The following is a 14,113-nucleotide window of genomic DNA, read 5'->3' as shown; positions in this document are numbered from 1 at the left end:
GCAGAGCTTCAGACAGCCATGATATGTCACTTGTCATGTCAACAAGCTCAAAGGTAATTGATGTGACATACTTTTTATAAGCACATTTCAAACCCAACAAAACTATCAGAGACTACAGTAATGTTTCCAGCATAAGCTTCAGAAAAAAAACAAAAGAGGTGAATGCTTGGCACATTATTCATAATATAGGAAATGTAATTCATCACTTCAATTTCTTCCAATAGAATTTTCATAAAATCAATTACAATCATTGGGATCATTGTGATCATTGTGGCACACCAGCTACATCTATATGTATACTGCGAACAAATTTAGTACCCAAAATTCATGGGTAAGAACAAAGAAACCCCAATGAATTCCTTCAAATTAAGAACCCTAGCTAGGTACTACATAACACAATCGATTTCATCACTTTCCCTCAAATAGAATGTGAGATCGTGGTGGACTGTACAAAAATTTGTACCCAATAATCATGCCTAAGTGTGTTAAAAAAAAAAAAAAAATCATGGATAAAGTTTGAAATGAACTTGGTTGATCGTGCTCAATAATCTTCACAGTCGGAGTCTGACGGCATATCATCAAAGAAAGTAAGCAAAAAGTGAAGGTCATAATCCCATTTCAAAAATTCATCCAGGTCAGGAATTGGACCCGGCACGTTGTAAAGAGCCATCTTTCTAACTGCCATTTGCACAACTGATGATGTTGTTGATGATCCTTTTAGTATTTCTTCATCTTCACGCCCTTCAACGTTACAAGATGGCGATGATGATCGAGATGACAAACAAATTTGCTTATTATTCTTGCCAATATAGTTCTTCTTGCTCTCTCTTTTCTTGCTTGTTTCTTGCGTCTCAAGGTTTTTTGGACAAGGAGGGTTTCTCTCCAGCATCCGAATCTCGTGCACTATTTCAAATTTCTTTTTCTTGGGTTGTTTGTTAACGGCTACATTAGTTTCTCCGGTGTCTGTAGAAGACTCCGTTTCATACGGGTCCAAAACCCGGATCCGAACCACCTTCAACCTTCCCTTCTTTTCTTCATGTTCTTGTTCTTGTGGCGCTGTCTTCTGGCCTCCGCGTGCTGTTGGTCTTAGGCTGTAATTGCTTTGGATTTTAGTGGATGAAACGGTGCGTTTGGTGGTGGGAATATGGAGTTGGCGTTCATGTTCTTGCTGGGCTGCCGCCGCCTCTTGTTTTCTCCTCCGGCCGCTGCAATTACTTCGGGGTTTGGTGGACCAAACGGTGCTTTCGATGGCATTGTTGTTGGCGGGGTTGCTATTGGGAGCAGCGAGAGCAAGGACAATTTGTGGCATGGGGGCTTGTCTTGTTTTTCTTTTTCTGGACGAAGCAGAAGGACTTGAAGCCTCCATGATGATCGGTGTGTGCTTGATTCGCAAAGCAACTTTCAAGAATGAAAGGGAAGTGAAATTACACTTCTTAGTTCACCAACAACATGTCTGAACTGAATTTATAGGGACACTTTCCAAATGCGATAAGGAGAAAGTAATATTTTGGCTTTCTAAATTCCACCTAGCTTCCTTGTGGGAAAAGGAAAGTAAATATCAAAATATTATTAACACAGTTTAATCCCCCCCTTCTTTCAGGATACAAATAAAAACAACTTCTCCTAGTAAGATACGGGGAAATCCAATCACTAGTGAATCCACCACTCTGACACTGACAGGAAAGTGAAGGAATGCTGGTCATTTTGTTTTAAGACCGTTATTTCCAGTTAACATATTGTTTGATTTGAAAGGGGTTTCTCTGTTATAATACATGGCATCATGTTTTTGTTTTGAAGGAAAATTCAGAGCAATCTTTGGCAAAGGACCCACTAGTGTAGTGGTTTGGAGTATTTACTCCTTCAGACAAGGTCCTAGATTTGAATCCTAGCATCCGTGTAGTGTGTATGAGTTTAGTATGCTATCGCCTCTCTCAATAGAAAAAGTTCTATAAAAAAAAAGACATTAGTGAAGAACTAATTAATGAATATTATAAATTGAAGAGCACAGGCAAAGGCACTGCTTGTTTTTTTTAACAGCCATGTGGTGGTTGTTAGTTGAAACCGTTGATTATTCTCACTCTCACATACATACATACATACATACAAACATACATACGGAGGATGTTAAAGTGAGTTTGGAGTGTTTAGTACAACAAATGCCACCGTTTGTGAGAACTGATCAAAGCTGGTCATGAAAACTAACAAAACTGATCTCTAGCGAGCTAGATTATATATTATCACATATCTGCACGATATAATTATAATATATATGAAATAGAGAGATGAAGAATCTTTCACAAGTATTGTGGTTGAACGTAACGGAGGATAATATGGGCCCTTTTTGTGTGGAAATCCCTCCCACAGTTCACTCTGCCGGTATTTGGACTTGATGGTGGTGCTGTGTCCGGTGGAGACTGAAGTTCTACATTTCCAGTCCTCGAAAGGCAAATGGGTTTGGCTTTCTTCACCACCCAAATCCTTCATCACATTCTCAGGTGTTTTGGGATTCCCGTCTTTGTCTCTCAAATGCTGGTATGTTAACGTATCTATACTATATATGTAAATTGCATGCAGGCAGGTTTGATCCTTGGTCCAGGGGTTCTGGGGAGTATACCTTCGTAATTGGCACTCACACTGTTTGGGTACTCAAAGAGGTACCTTCCGTACTCGGATCTACATTTTCGTTTTTCTTATCTTTGTTATATCTTCATTTTCCGTCTCACCAGCATTTGTCTTATTTTCTCCCACAGCTGGTTCCCGTACAACCTCAGCCCCTGGTTCAGTTGCCTTCCGTAAATCTTCAGTGTTCTCCTTTCCTTCACAACACTTTCCGAATCCACCATTAACAAATGAATTGAGAAAATTAAATTAAAGAATCGGTGCCTTGACTGTTTGGGAATTCAATGTCTGCAGATCATTCAGAAATTATACTTTTTGCATAGCCAAGATAATCAGACAAACAAGGATATTAAACTCATAGATTATTACTGCCAAATGCAGAGAAAACTTAATCAGGCACTCAATGCATTTTTCTTATCCACTATTCTTCATCACATACATAGACACACAACAGAAAAAACAAATTGCAAGTCAATAACTAAACCAGTAAACATAAATCAAATACGAATTAGAATCACCTACAAAAAAAACACCAAAATTCCCACAAGAAAGAAAATTGAACAAAACTTCCAGGGTTTTGAACACCAGATTCCTAGGCAGGGAGAATGAGCCCACAATGTCATTACAAATCACATTGAGTTTCTTAAGTTACCTGCCACTGAGAAGAGGCTAAAAGCAACCTTGGACAAATTGACTTCAGATATTCATTCATAGGCAGAATCAGGTGTCATCTGCTTCAAGTAATTTGTTATTTTCAGAGTTTAGTACTAACCAGGTAGCAGATAACAAAGTTTACATCTCAGTAGATACAAGTAGAAAATGATGACTTAACACAAAACCCCCTTACTGAAGAAACAACTGCTTTAAAAAATTCCAATTAAATGATTTTTTGTACCCTCAAAATAAAATTCCACAAAAGCAGTTCGGAAATGACACAATTCAACATGAGCAGTCTAGATGGTCCAAGATATTCTAACCATCCAAATTTATTTATACTGGAAAAATCCAGAAGGGAAGCCTCACACTTGCACCCTTGCATATCAGAACGATGCTGGATGAGTGTATTTGGCTTCAACTGTTTTATGACTCATGTCATTTGTATCTAGTCAAGAACAGAATGTGCTAGGTACATAGAGCCTAGTTTATGCTAAATCGTGAAATATCAGATGCTATTCAACATAATCAAATCAAAGATGCAAAAATGCTTACCATGAATGAAGTCTACAGCACAACATGTATCACTCAGTGATGGTGCAAAGCAGTAATCTCTTGTAGGAATCACCAGATGGTTACTTCCGTGGCACTGCCAAAAGTTTAATGGTTAGATTAGAGCCGAAAAAATAATGTAAACAAAAAAAAAACAAAACAAAAAAAAAAAAAAAATGCAGAAGTTCTAGTCAAGTATAGACATGACCCAAGTCAATTTTAATTCAGAGCATTCGCGTATTAATACATACAATATTATGGCAAAGCACCAGCTAATCCTGTCAGATACTTATGGCATTTTGGGAATGCTTCTTCTACTGAGAACCACTTTTGTTAGAAGCACAACAAAGTTTTACTAAAAAACCAAGTGACTCCTGAATGCACTTGCAAGCACTTCCTGGGGGAAGCACATAACCTAGAAGCACTTGTAACCTTTTCTATCAACCGTTGCCAAAAGCTCTTTTGGCTATCAGAAAGTACTTTTAGCACTTATAAAGGCATAGCCACACAAGCCCTAAATATTTCATGCAATATATATATAAACATATAAACTCTGAGCAGCAATAATATTTCATTTGAAAGAAAAATGTATCGGTTTATCTCCAACCATGCAAACTCTGAGAATGCAAATCTAGGAAACCACTAACATGATATAAAGACGTTGGAACCAAAGTCTTGTATGGCTCATTAAGTGTGATGACTCCATCGAACTCCACATGCAAACTCAATAAATTTCTTTCATTTAATATAATTAACTGCATCGCATTTACATCTATAATTAACGGAGATCAAAACAAAACATAAACAAAAATTGCAAATTAATTCACAGCTGCAGAAAAAGGATACACACTCACATTAAAAAAATAAAAATAAAAGAAAAGGAGAAAAAGATCCCAGTCACTTTCACAAGCTATCCAATCGAAATCAGAATTCAAAATGAACCAGACACCTAAACAAATTTTATATATATATATGACAAACAAATATAAGCATAAACGGGCTTGATAAAATTATATTTGTACCTCATCGACCTTGTCCCACCACAGAAACTCAGCCTAAAGCTTATTCCCAATGACATTTTAAAGCAGAGTTGGGTAAAACAGCGCATGAGCCCCTGCACTGATAAACCCGTTTTGCATCCGAACCAACAATGCTTCTGCTACCAAAATTGTATTTCCAGGGCATGAATTCCCTTCTTCCACACCTACCAACTTAACTCACTGATTGTTTTCTACTAGGTTTGAGACTTTGAGCTTAGGAGAAGAACCCAATTCCAGATAAGCAAAGAAAATCCATAAAAACAGGTGAGCATTGTCTTTTGTTAAACTTCAAAATGCAATTCTACCCACATGCTTGACTAACTCCTCATCTCCGGATTTCTTCAGGATCTCAGCTATACTGTCAACATAAGGAGCTTTCAGCTTAATTTCTTTCTTTAGCATTAGCCTTGCCAGCTTTGCCGCCTCCACTAAATGCTTTTGTTCACAAAGGCCCACTAAAAGAATTGAGTAAGTATCAGAGTCAATGGAAGACAAGCATTCCATCTTCTCAAGTTCATCAAACAAGCAAAATCCATCTATCACCCGTCCTTCCAAACAAATCTTTTTTAACATAATGCTACACGCCAAACTATTTGGTTTCACTCCACTATCAAGCATCATCCTCAAGACCTTCTCTGCCTCTTCAGGTTTTCTACCTCTTGCCAAAGACACAACAAGAGAGCTATAGCAATCACTATATGTAACACTGCGTCCCACAACAACTCTATCAATCAGTTTATAAGCCTCTTCAACTTGATCCTCCATACAAAAACTCTTAATTAGAGCACTAACCGTTACGCGACTTGGGGCACATCCACAAGCTTCCATTCGGTCCAAAATAACCAACGCCTCTTTCAACCGACCCTTGTCACAAAGCTTTTGAATCACAGACGTATATGTTACTACATTAGGGCTACAATCCCCACCTTCCTTCTCCATCTCTGTCAATAACTCCAAAGCTCTCTCCATTTTCTCAGACCTACAAAACCCATCAAGAAGTGCTGAGTACACCACAGCATTAGGCAAACAACCATGTCCCTTCATAACCTTAAACAACCCACAAGCATCATCTAACCGACCCACCTTACAAAACCCCTTAATCATTACCATGTACGTGATCAAATCGGGCAAAAGATCCACCAAGCCCATCTCTTTCACCAAACTTTCAGCCATATTCATATCACCTTTATCGCAAAACAACCTTATAACAACATTATACACAGTAGTATCTGGACGCAAACCAAAATCCGGTATTTTCCTTAATACCCTCAAAGCTTCATCGGCAAGCTTAGCTTCTTTACATAAATTAAAGACAACCTTAAATGCCTTAAGACTAACAAAGCGCCCTTCAATTCTATAAGCTTCCAAAACATCAAAAATCACACTTGGGTTTAGCTTAATCTCACACAGTTCACAAGCTTTGCTGTACATTAAATAGCTATGCCTATAACTGGAGTGAAGACCAGCCCATATGAAAAACCTAAGACCCATTTGGGATTGGCTACGATAGCATCTCTTTAAGACCTGACTTACACATTTGGAGTCCAATTGGACATTGATTGATGAAAGGGTTTTCTCAATGTTGCCACCATTTTCCTGCAGCCGATTGTAGACTATCTCCCCATCTGAGGCAGCAGAGAACCGCAAGATTGAGAATTTGTGACTTTTGCGGCCAACTGAGGAGGACATGAACCGAGAGATTGAAGAAAGGGTCATCATTTTAAGGAAATTTCAAAGGTTTGATCCAAATATGATTAAATCCTAAATGCTGCAAGGGACCGTGGACTCCTAGTCACGCAAACAGGGCTGCTGATGCGCGGCTGCTTTAGGGGTGCGAAGCGGAGGATGAGCGACGAAATTTGAGCGGTGTGAGCGCCACAAACATCTAAATTACGGGAGGGGATTCAAACTCGGTGCAGCGATTAAAGTAAGCCAAATTGAATTTCAAAAGGGTAATTTGAGTCATTTTATTTGAACCCAACAATTTTTTATTGGGAGTTTCACTAAAATACCCAAAATGGGGGCTGAAATTATAAACATACCCAACACTCAAAACACTTTATAAATATACCCAAAACTCATCATTACACACACTCAAAACCCATTTATAAACATACCCAAAACCCATCATTACACACATACCCAAAACCCATTTTGGATATGTTTCTATGTTTAAATAGTGCTTGGGTATTTTTATAAATACATGTCTAGGATCGAGTATTTTTATAAATATCTATTTTTTATTTTACCCCACACTTTTCATACTCACATATTAGTGAAATTTAAATTTATTCTCCTAAATTACTCTCACTAACATAAATCCATCACACACATTTTATATTGGATTAATTACAATTTAGTATCATGTGGTTACACTTTTGAGACATGTTAATTCATATCTTCTCAATTTTAACAACACATACATCAGTTTTTTAAATTTGTAACAATGTGGTTCCGTCTTTAGAGTTTTTGTCAGATCTCTCTATTAGTTGCCTACCACTGTGGGTTCAAAATTTTTCACATTTTAGGGATGTGTTTTCTCTTTTAAATGCTAGGATTGGACCTTGTTCTTCTGTACATATATGAAAAATTCCTCTAAGGCAATTAGAGATGTGTTTTCCATTTGTCGAAGAAAATCGCGATTTTTTTTGGGGTTCTGGGTTCTTTTGGAGGAAGGGAGCACTGGGTGGAGGGTGGCTGCTATTGGCTATCCAATAGAGAAACCATGTTTGTGGAAACGTCTAGGATCGGACCTTGTAAATCATTTCCATTTAATTCAATATATATATAAGGTTGCTGCTATTGACTATCCAATAAAACACTGAAGAATTTGAAGGATTATCAAAAAGTTGAAGGACTTGGAGAGAGGTGGAAGAATTAATAAAGGAAAGTGATCTACGATCAACATCAGGAACATTACATGAAGATTATTATGAAGCTCTATGAGAGAGAGAGAGAGAGAGATTTAAATTTTTTTTTGTTTTTAATATTTTATTTATATTTTAATCAATTTTAAATTAAAAAAATGTGAAAAATATGGGACCCACAGTGCCACATAGGCAACTAACAAAGAGATCTGACAGAAACCCTAACGGCGGAATTGATCAGTGCATAATTGTATATAATTTTGTATCCTTCTAGCTTATGATTTTGTTATGTTTTTTAGTTAAATTTGTGCTTTTAATCTTTTTTGTGTTTGTTTTAGTGTATTAAGCTTTGGGACTCATTTAATGCATTTTGAAGTCAAGTTAGCTCAAAATTGTGTTTGCAGATCAGTCAACTTCATGGATTGGATTGTACATGCTTAGGAAGAACCAGCTAATAAGCCATACACCATTGGAAAGATGTGTAAGTCTAGTTTCTGGAGCATTTTATGGTTCATGATTCTAAGTCTTCTAGAGGAAGTTATGCAAGTTTTGGAAGCTTAAGGTGAAATTCAACAGCATCTGCGTTACTATGCCAAAAATGATATTTGAAGGCCTTTCCAATTTTTCCTTGAGCTGGCTACATATAGTTGGAAAGATAAGACAAAGAGCTTCAAGACCCATATTTTTCCAAAATTGTATGAATGGAGGAACATGCCCAAAATGAGCCTACAAGCATATTGAAATGTATTGTCATGCATGACATACGCATGAGCTAATTGTTTTTTGTAGGGAAGTTAGGTAAAGTTGGTGAAGTGGGTGTTGTAGGTAGAAGCAATACTCAATTCAAATTTTTACTTCTCTTAGGCCTATAAATAATGAGGTTTCCCAAGCTTTCAAACACACCCTAAGGGGGGGAACTCTCAAACACCTCTCTAGAGCTCCTCTCCTTTCTTTTCCTCAAATCTCTTCTCAAACAAACCCCAAGGAGGGGAGCTCTCAAACACCTCTCTAGAGCTCCTCTCCTTTCTTTTCCTTAAAATCTCTTCTCAAACAAACCCCAAGGAGGGGAGCTCTCAAACACCTCTCTAGAGCTCCTCTCCCTTCTCTTCCTCAAATTCTCTAAGTTCTCAAACACACCCCAAGGGGAGGGAGCTCTCAAACACCTCTCTAGAGCTCCTCTCCATTCTCTTCCTCAAAATCTCTAAGTTCACAAACACCTCTCCCTTCTCTTCATCAAATTCTCTAAGTTCTCAAACACACCCCAAGGGGGGGAGCTCTCAAACACTTCTTTAGAGCTCCTCTCCCTTCTCTCCCTCAAATTCTCTTAGTTTTTCTTTTAAGTTCACAATTGTTGTAACAAAACCCTTTTGCTAAATTTTCCTTTATGTTTTTCTTAATTGTAATTTATTTTTCATTATCATGTAATTTCTTATTTTAAGTTTTCAAATTTAATTAGTTTACAAGTTTCAATTACGTTTCTTGTTCTTATTCATTATGCTTATAAGTTAATATGCTTGTTTGAATGATTAATCACCATTAAAACTTGTATGCTAGCTATCTTGGTTGGAATTAAGAGTAGACACCATATGCTTTAATTTGAATTGAACTATGAATAGAAAGAGTATATATGGACATTCGACAACAGGGATTGGATACATGCTTGGTTGTTTAAAACATTCTTCTATGCTTAATGGATTTCTAATGCTTAATTTAGGTTCGACAACAAAGATCTAATTAGGAAATTAGGAATACACGGTTAGGACCAAACACCATGGCTTAATCATACTTTAGCTAGAATCAATCTGAGAATCTGAATTGAACTTGTTAACTTATTTGCTTGAGTTAGTTTCTTTTCTTTCTTTCTTGTTGTATGTTATCTTCTTTTTTGTTTTTTGTTTTGTGCAAAGAATCAAATTGAATCAATCTGTCATCAATCCTTGTGGAATCGACCTCGCACTTACATATGCTATACTACCAAAAGGCTCGTGCACTTGCAAGTATCACAAGTTGAGGATGCAGTTGGATCAATTTTGGCGCAACTAATCCAACAACAACAAGAACCACATTGTAACAAATTTAAAAGACCAGGATATGTGATTGTTAAAATTGAGAAGATAAGGACTAACGTGTCTTAAGGGTGTAACCACAGGGTACTAAACTTTAATTAACCCTTTTATATTCACACCCAATCACTTATTATTCAAATAACATACTCACTTATTATTCAAATCCTGCATAACTTCTTCCTCAACTCATTTTCGAAAACCCCATCACTCCATCACTTTGCAAACCCTAAGGCTGACCCCACCAGTTCTGCGACAATACACTGAATACCTCTCACATATGCGATACAACTTTATCGAATGATAATGATGCATTCCGTAGCTACCTACCAAATTTTGAATTGTTTGTCGGTGATGTTTCATTGAATCATAATGATGCATTTAGTGTCTATTTAATATTTTAGTAGCTTTCTACCAAATTTTGAATTGTTTTTTTGTGTTTATTTAAGATTTGAGTAGCTATATACTATTACAATGAAACTGCAATCAGGGGGCCTTAGTAAGCTAGATGATTTATGAGCCTTGATGTTTTCATGGGAATAATCTACTGTCTTTTTTTATTATTATTAAAATAGCAAATGGGCTTTATAAAAGCTCCATAATTGATATTGAAAACCATGAAGAATTATATATATATTTTTAAGAATATTGGGTACATGAATGTCAAATTATAATAATATAGCTTGGATGGAGCCCTTAATGCATGTATAGGGCCAGAAGAAATATCAATCCAGTCCATATATTGGGTGGAATAGCAGTCCACCTTTCGCCTGGACTGAAAATTGGCGGAGCCCAGTTACACAAGCCACTTGCTCCTATGTGCAAAGTCAGATTTGTGGACCCATTGTGTTAGCCACACCTAGGGGCACGTGGATGGCAATATTAATACTGTTGTTGGAATCAGATGGCCATAATTGAAACTTGCTTTTGTTTTGTTTTTTCAAATTGTTCCCAACGGCTATGTGATCAAATGCCAGGATTACTTCTTAACAATTTCAACAGAAATAAAATAGATCCAACGATAAAAATCAAATCCAACGGTAAAAAAAAAAAATTATTATAAATCATATGTAATGCCAAAACTCATCCCAAACCCTATAAATATTCATCTATTTTGTTAAATAATCCACCAAAATCAAATTTTCATTTCTCACTTTGATAATTCTATACATTCTCCTTTCAATCCTTTTCAATATGGCCCCAAAACCCCAAAGATGTGTGAATTGGAGACCACAAGAAGATGAGGCTTTATGTAGAAGCAAGTGACACATTTTGGGATCATGTGTACCAAAGTTTTTGGAGAATAACTAGGGCATGGCTAGGTCTGAGCCTCGAACATCACAAGCTATATATTCTCAGTTCAAAATCATCAACCAACAATGCTCTCTTTGGAAGACCTATCTGACTAAAGCCAATGCAAGCCCTGCAAGTGGGTATAATCTTAGTGATGTGGTTAGTACCCATTTTATTCAAGCTTTAAATTTGTTATTATAATTTTATTCAAGTCTCAACTTATTCCTTCTTTTTGGATAATTTTTTGGAGGTCTTCAACTTGTTTGAGAACAAGTTTGGAATCTACTATCTTGAAGTCCAGAAATCTGCCTACAACAAATTTCTTGGATCCTACATCTTCAGTTTTATACTTTTTCTCAAGAGATTCCCAAACTTCTCTAATTGTCTTGAATGTTGCATAAACATCATATAGTGTATCATCCAACCCATTTAAGATATAGTTCCTACTAGGGGTGGGCATCAAAATCAGAATACCAAAATCGTGCCAATCTCATGTCGTCCCATTTGGTGTTGAAGTGTAAACGGGATGATACCGTGTCATCCTGTTACTGTTTGGCACGACACTGATTTCATATTCATGGTCCCGTTTGGTGCCATACTGTATCGAACAGTACTGGGTAAATAATAAAACCCAATTTCAGTTCCTCCTTCTCACGAACATTCGACTCGAGCTTTGTTTCCTCCGTCCTTTCCTTCCCTTTGTCTATTCTTCTCTTCTCTTCTCCTTTCTCAATCATCGAAGCCGTAATTCCCAAATCCTCCACCATCAATCGATCTTATCTTCTTCTTCTTCTCCTCCTCCTCCTCCTCCTCCTCTCTCTCTCTCTCTCTCTCTCTCTCTCTCTCTCTCTCTTTGTCATTCATATACGCCGTCCAATTCCCAAAATCCCTTTTGATTTCGATCAGACCCCTTTCGTTTTGTTTGTATTAGGCTTGATTTGTAAAAGCCTATGTGAGATTTGATTTCCATTTCACTTGAACTTTGTAAAACTCTTGAATGATTGTTTGTTTGTATTATGCTTGATTTGTAAAACTCATGATTTGTATTATGCTTGATTTGTAAAACTTTATAATTTTGTGTTATGCAAACAGGTTTTTTACGATATAAAAAATGATACCGAATCATACTGGTCCCGTTTGGGGCCGGTATGGTTCGAACATTTTTTGAAAACCCCTCATCCCTTCCCGTCAGTCCCAATACTTATATCCGGGATTGACACCTTGATGACCTCTATCCCATGTCATCCCGTACCGTGCCCAGGCCTAGTTCCTACACAAGAAATCAGATTGTGTACATGCATCAATTGCAACCACGGTCTCTCTGGTTGCACGATTCTCATTCGACACAAGGGCATCATGTCTCATAATATTGGCTAGGTTTAATGTTGTAAGATAGAACAAAATCTTATGTTGCCAACGTTTGAAGTCAGTGCCTTTGAATTTCTCACACTTTTCGGCATGAGGTCTTACTTTCTTGATTGTTCCATATTACTGTCTAAAGATTGTTGCAGAACAATCAGGTTTAAACCAAATAATAGAATAAACAACATGAAAATATATTATATATAAATAATAAAATCTAATTAATACAGTACTGTAGTGTAATCAAATAGAAAATACTGACTTGGATTGGTGATAGAGTCATGCAGAGTTGCAGTGTCCTTTAGATAATATTTCTCCTCTACCCCTTGTGCTTGTAGTTCGATAGGAGTTTTCCCACCATGATTAAACTATCACAAATAAAGCCTAAGTATTGTGGCTTTGATTTCTGGCGAATAGTGATATGATTTATCAAGTGTTTATGTGTGGAGAATGATAATGCAATTTCATATAATTCTATAATTGACTGGTTTAAACAAATTGTCAATATATAGAGGTCTAAAACCTCTTTATCCAACAATTGTAATAACTATTAAAATATAATTTGAATTTTAGATAATGATATTATCTAAACATAAATTTCTAATTAATAAAAAAATAATATTAATTAAATCAACAGAGCCCAAGAGCTCGCCCAAGTTCCCTTCTATTGAGGGATCCCTCAAATAATTTTATTTGAGAGACACCCTTTAGAGTAACCTACGAATTTGTTTTCAACGATCCAAACCGTCTATTTTTCAAGTCTTCATTCATAGATCATCCTTGCAAAACATTAAATCATTAAGGCATCTAATTGAAACCAACAAAATCAATGAATACAATGCTTCAAGAGAGTGCTTAAATTTCAATAATTTAATTGAATATACAAATGATATCATATTCAAGTGATTTTTTTGTAGAGATGATCTTTGAATGGATATATACAAAATGTACATTTGGATTAGTGAAATACAATGCGGAGTGGGCCCTACGAGGGTGTCCCTCACATAAACTTATTTGAGGGATCCCTCAATGAAAGCTCTCTGTATATATATATATATATATTTCAAGGACTGGTGCTTATAAACCATAAAAGGAAACCAATCCCTTTCAATGTGGGACTAAGTGACAGTGAATTTTCCTATACAAACTCTAACATATTGTAGAAGCAGAATATCAAGGTATGACTCATGAAATTTGTGAATTATTGTGGGTCTAAGGTTTATTGATAGAATTGGGCTTTAAACTGGAGAAGACCATGCAGATGTATTGTGACAATAACTTGGCAATCAATATTGCTCATAATCCTATTCAACATGAGTGGGTGAGAGTAGATCACAATAAAAGAGGAAAGCAAAGAACAATGGAAGAGGAGAGCAGAGAAACATCAAAGAGAAACAGCACGAGCATGCAAGTTGGATAATGGCAAACTCGCTCATCCAAAAGAGCGACTTCGTTATTTAGCGGCACCTCCACGTAGCTCTCTATTTTGCCAAACGAAGGAGGCATTTTTAGTGGGACCGGATTCTCTAGTCTCGTTTAACTTTAAGAAGCATTTCACCAAACATGGGTTGTGGGCGTTATTTAAGCTAGTCCAGCCCAATGAGGACTACCAAATTATGAGTCCATAATTCACTATATTCTTAGGGCCTCTTGCTTCATTTTT

The 14,113-nt window shown here is 36.6% G+C and overlaps 2 protein-coding genes across 8 annotated transcripts; both read right to left on the bottom strand.

Annotated features, from left to right (window-relative positions):
* Positions 1-541: 541 nt before the first annotated feature.
* Positions 542-1,366, bottom strand: LOC148294817 (uncharacterized). Its single transcript, XM_088251682.1, has one exon. The coding sequence runs from the start codon at positions 1,364-1,366 to the stop codon at positions 542-544; it is 825 nt and encodes a 274-aa protein (XP_088107808.1).
* An 833-nt stretch (positions 1,367-2,199) lies between these two features.
* Positions 2,200-6,801, bottom strand: LOC110745792 (Tetratricopeptide repeat (TPR)-like superfamily protein). 7 transcript variants are annotated; one of them, XM_088252561.1, is made up of 4 exons: positions 4,848-6,801; positions 3,829-3,922; positions 3,272-3,350; positions 2,200-2,907 (listed from the first exon to the last, which is right to left on the bottom strand). In XM_088252561.1, the coding sequence occupies exon 1, from the start codon at positions 6,582-6,584 to the stop codon at positions 5,154-5,156; it is 1,431 nt and encodes a 476-aa protein (XP_088108687.1). In that variant the 5' UTR covers positions 6,585-6,801; the 3' UTR covers positions 2,200-2,907; positions 3,272-3,350; positions 3,829-3,922; positions 4,848-5,153. The 7 variants fall into 7 exon arrangements, with proteins under 7 accessions (XP_088108687.1, XP_088108690.1, XP_088108688.1 ...); XM_088252564.1 differs by having other exon boundaries at positions 2,200-2,826; XM_088252562.1 differs by having other exon boundaries at positions 2,200-2,816.
* Between the last annotated feature and the right edge of the window lie 7,312 nt (positions 6,802-14,113).

The sequence above is a fragment of the Prunus avium genome, chromosome 4, assembly GCF_965620075.1.
Source record: "Prunus avium chromosome 4, drPruAviu1.hap1.1, whole genome shotgun sequence".
Classification (NCBI taxonomy): domain Eukaryota; kingdom Viridiplantae; phylum Streptophyta; class Magnoliopsida; order Rosales; family Rosaceae; genus Prunus; species Prunus avium.
This window is presented reverse-complemented; position numbering and strand designations above follow the sequence as displayed.

Bases quoted from the DNA above. Each gene is read 5' to 3' on its own strand.
- LOC148294817 (XM_088251682.1), bottom strand. From the start codon at position 1,366: ATGGAGGCTTCAAGTCCTTCTGCTTCGTCCAGAAAAAGAAAAACAAGA.
- LOC110745792 (XM_021945936.2), bottom strand. From the start codon at position 6,584: ATGATGACCCTTTCTTCAATCTCTCGGTTCATGTCCTCCTCAGTTGGC.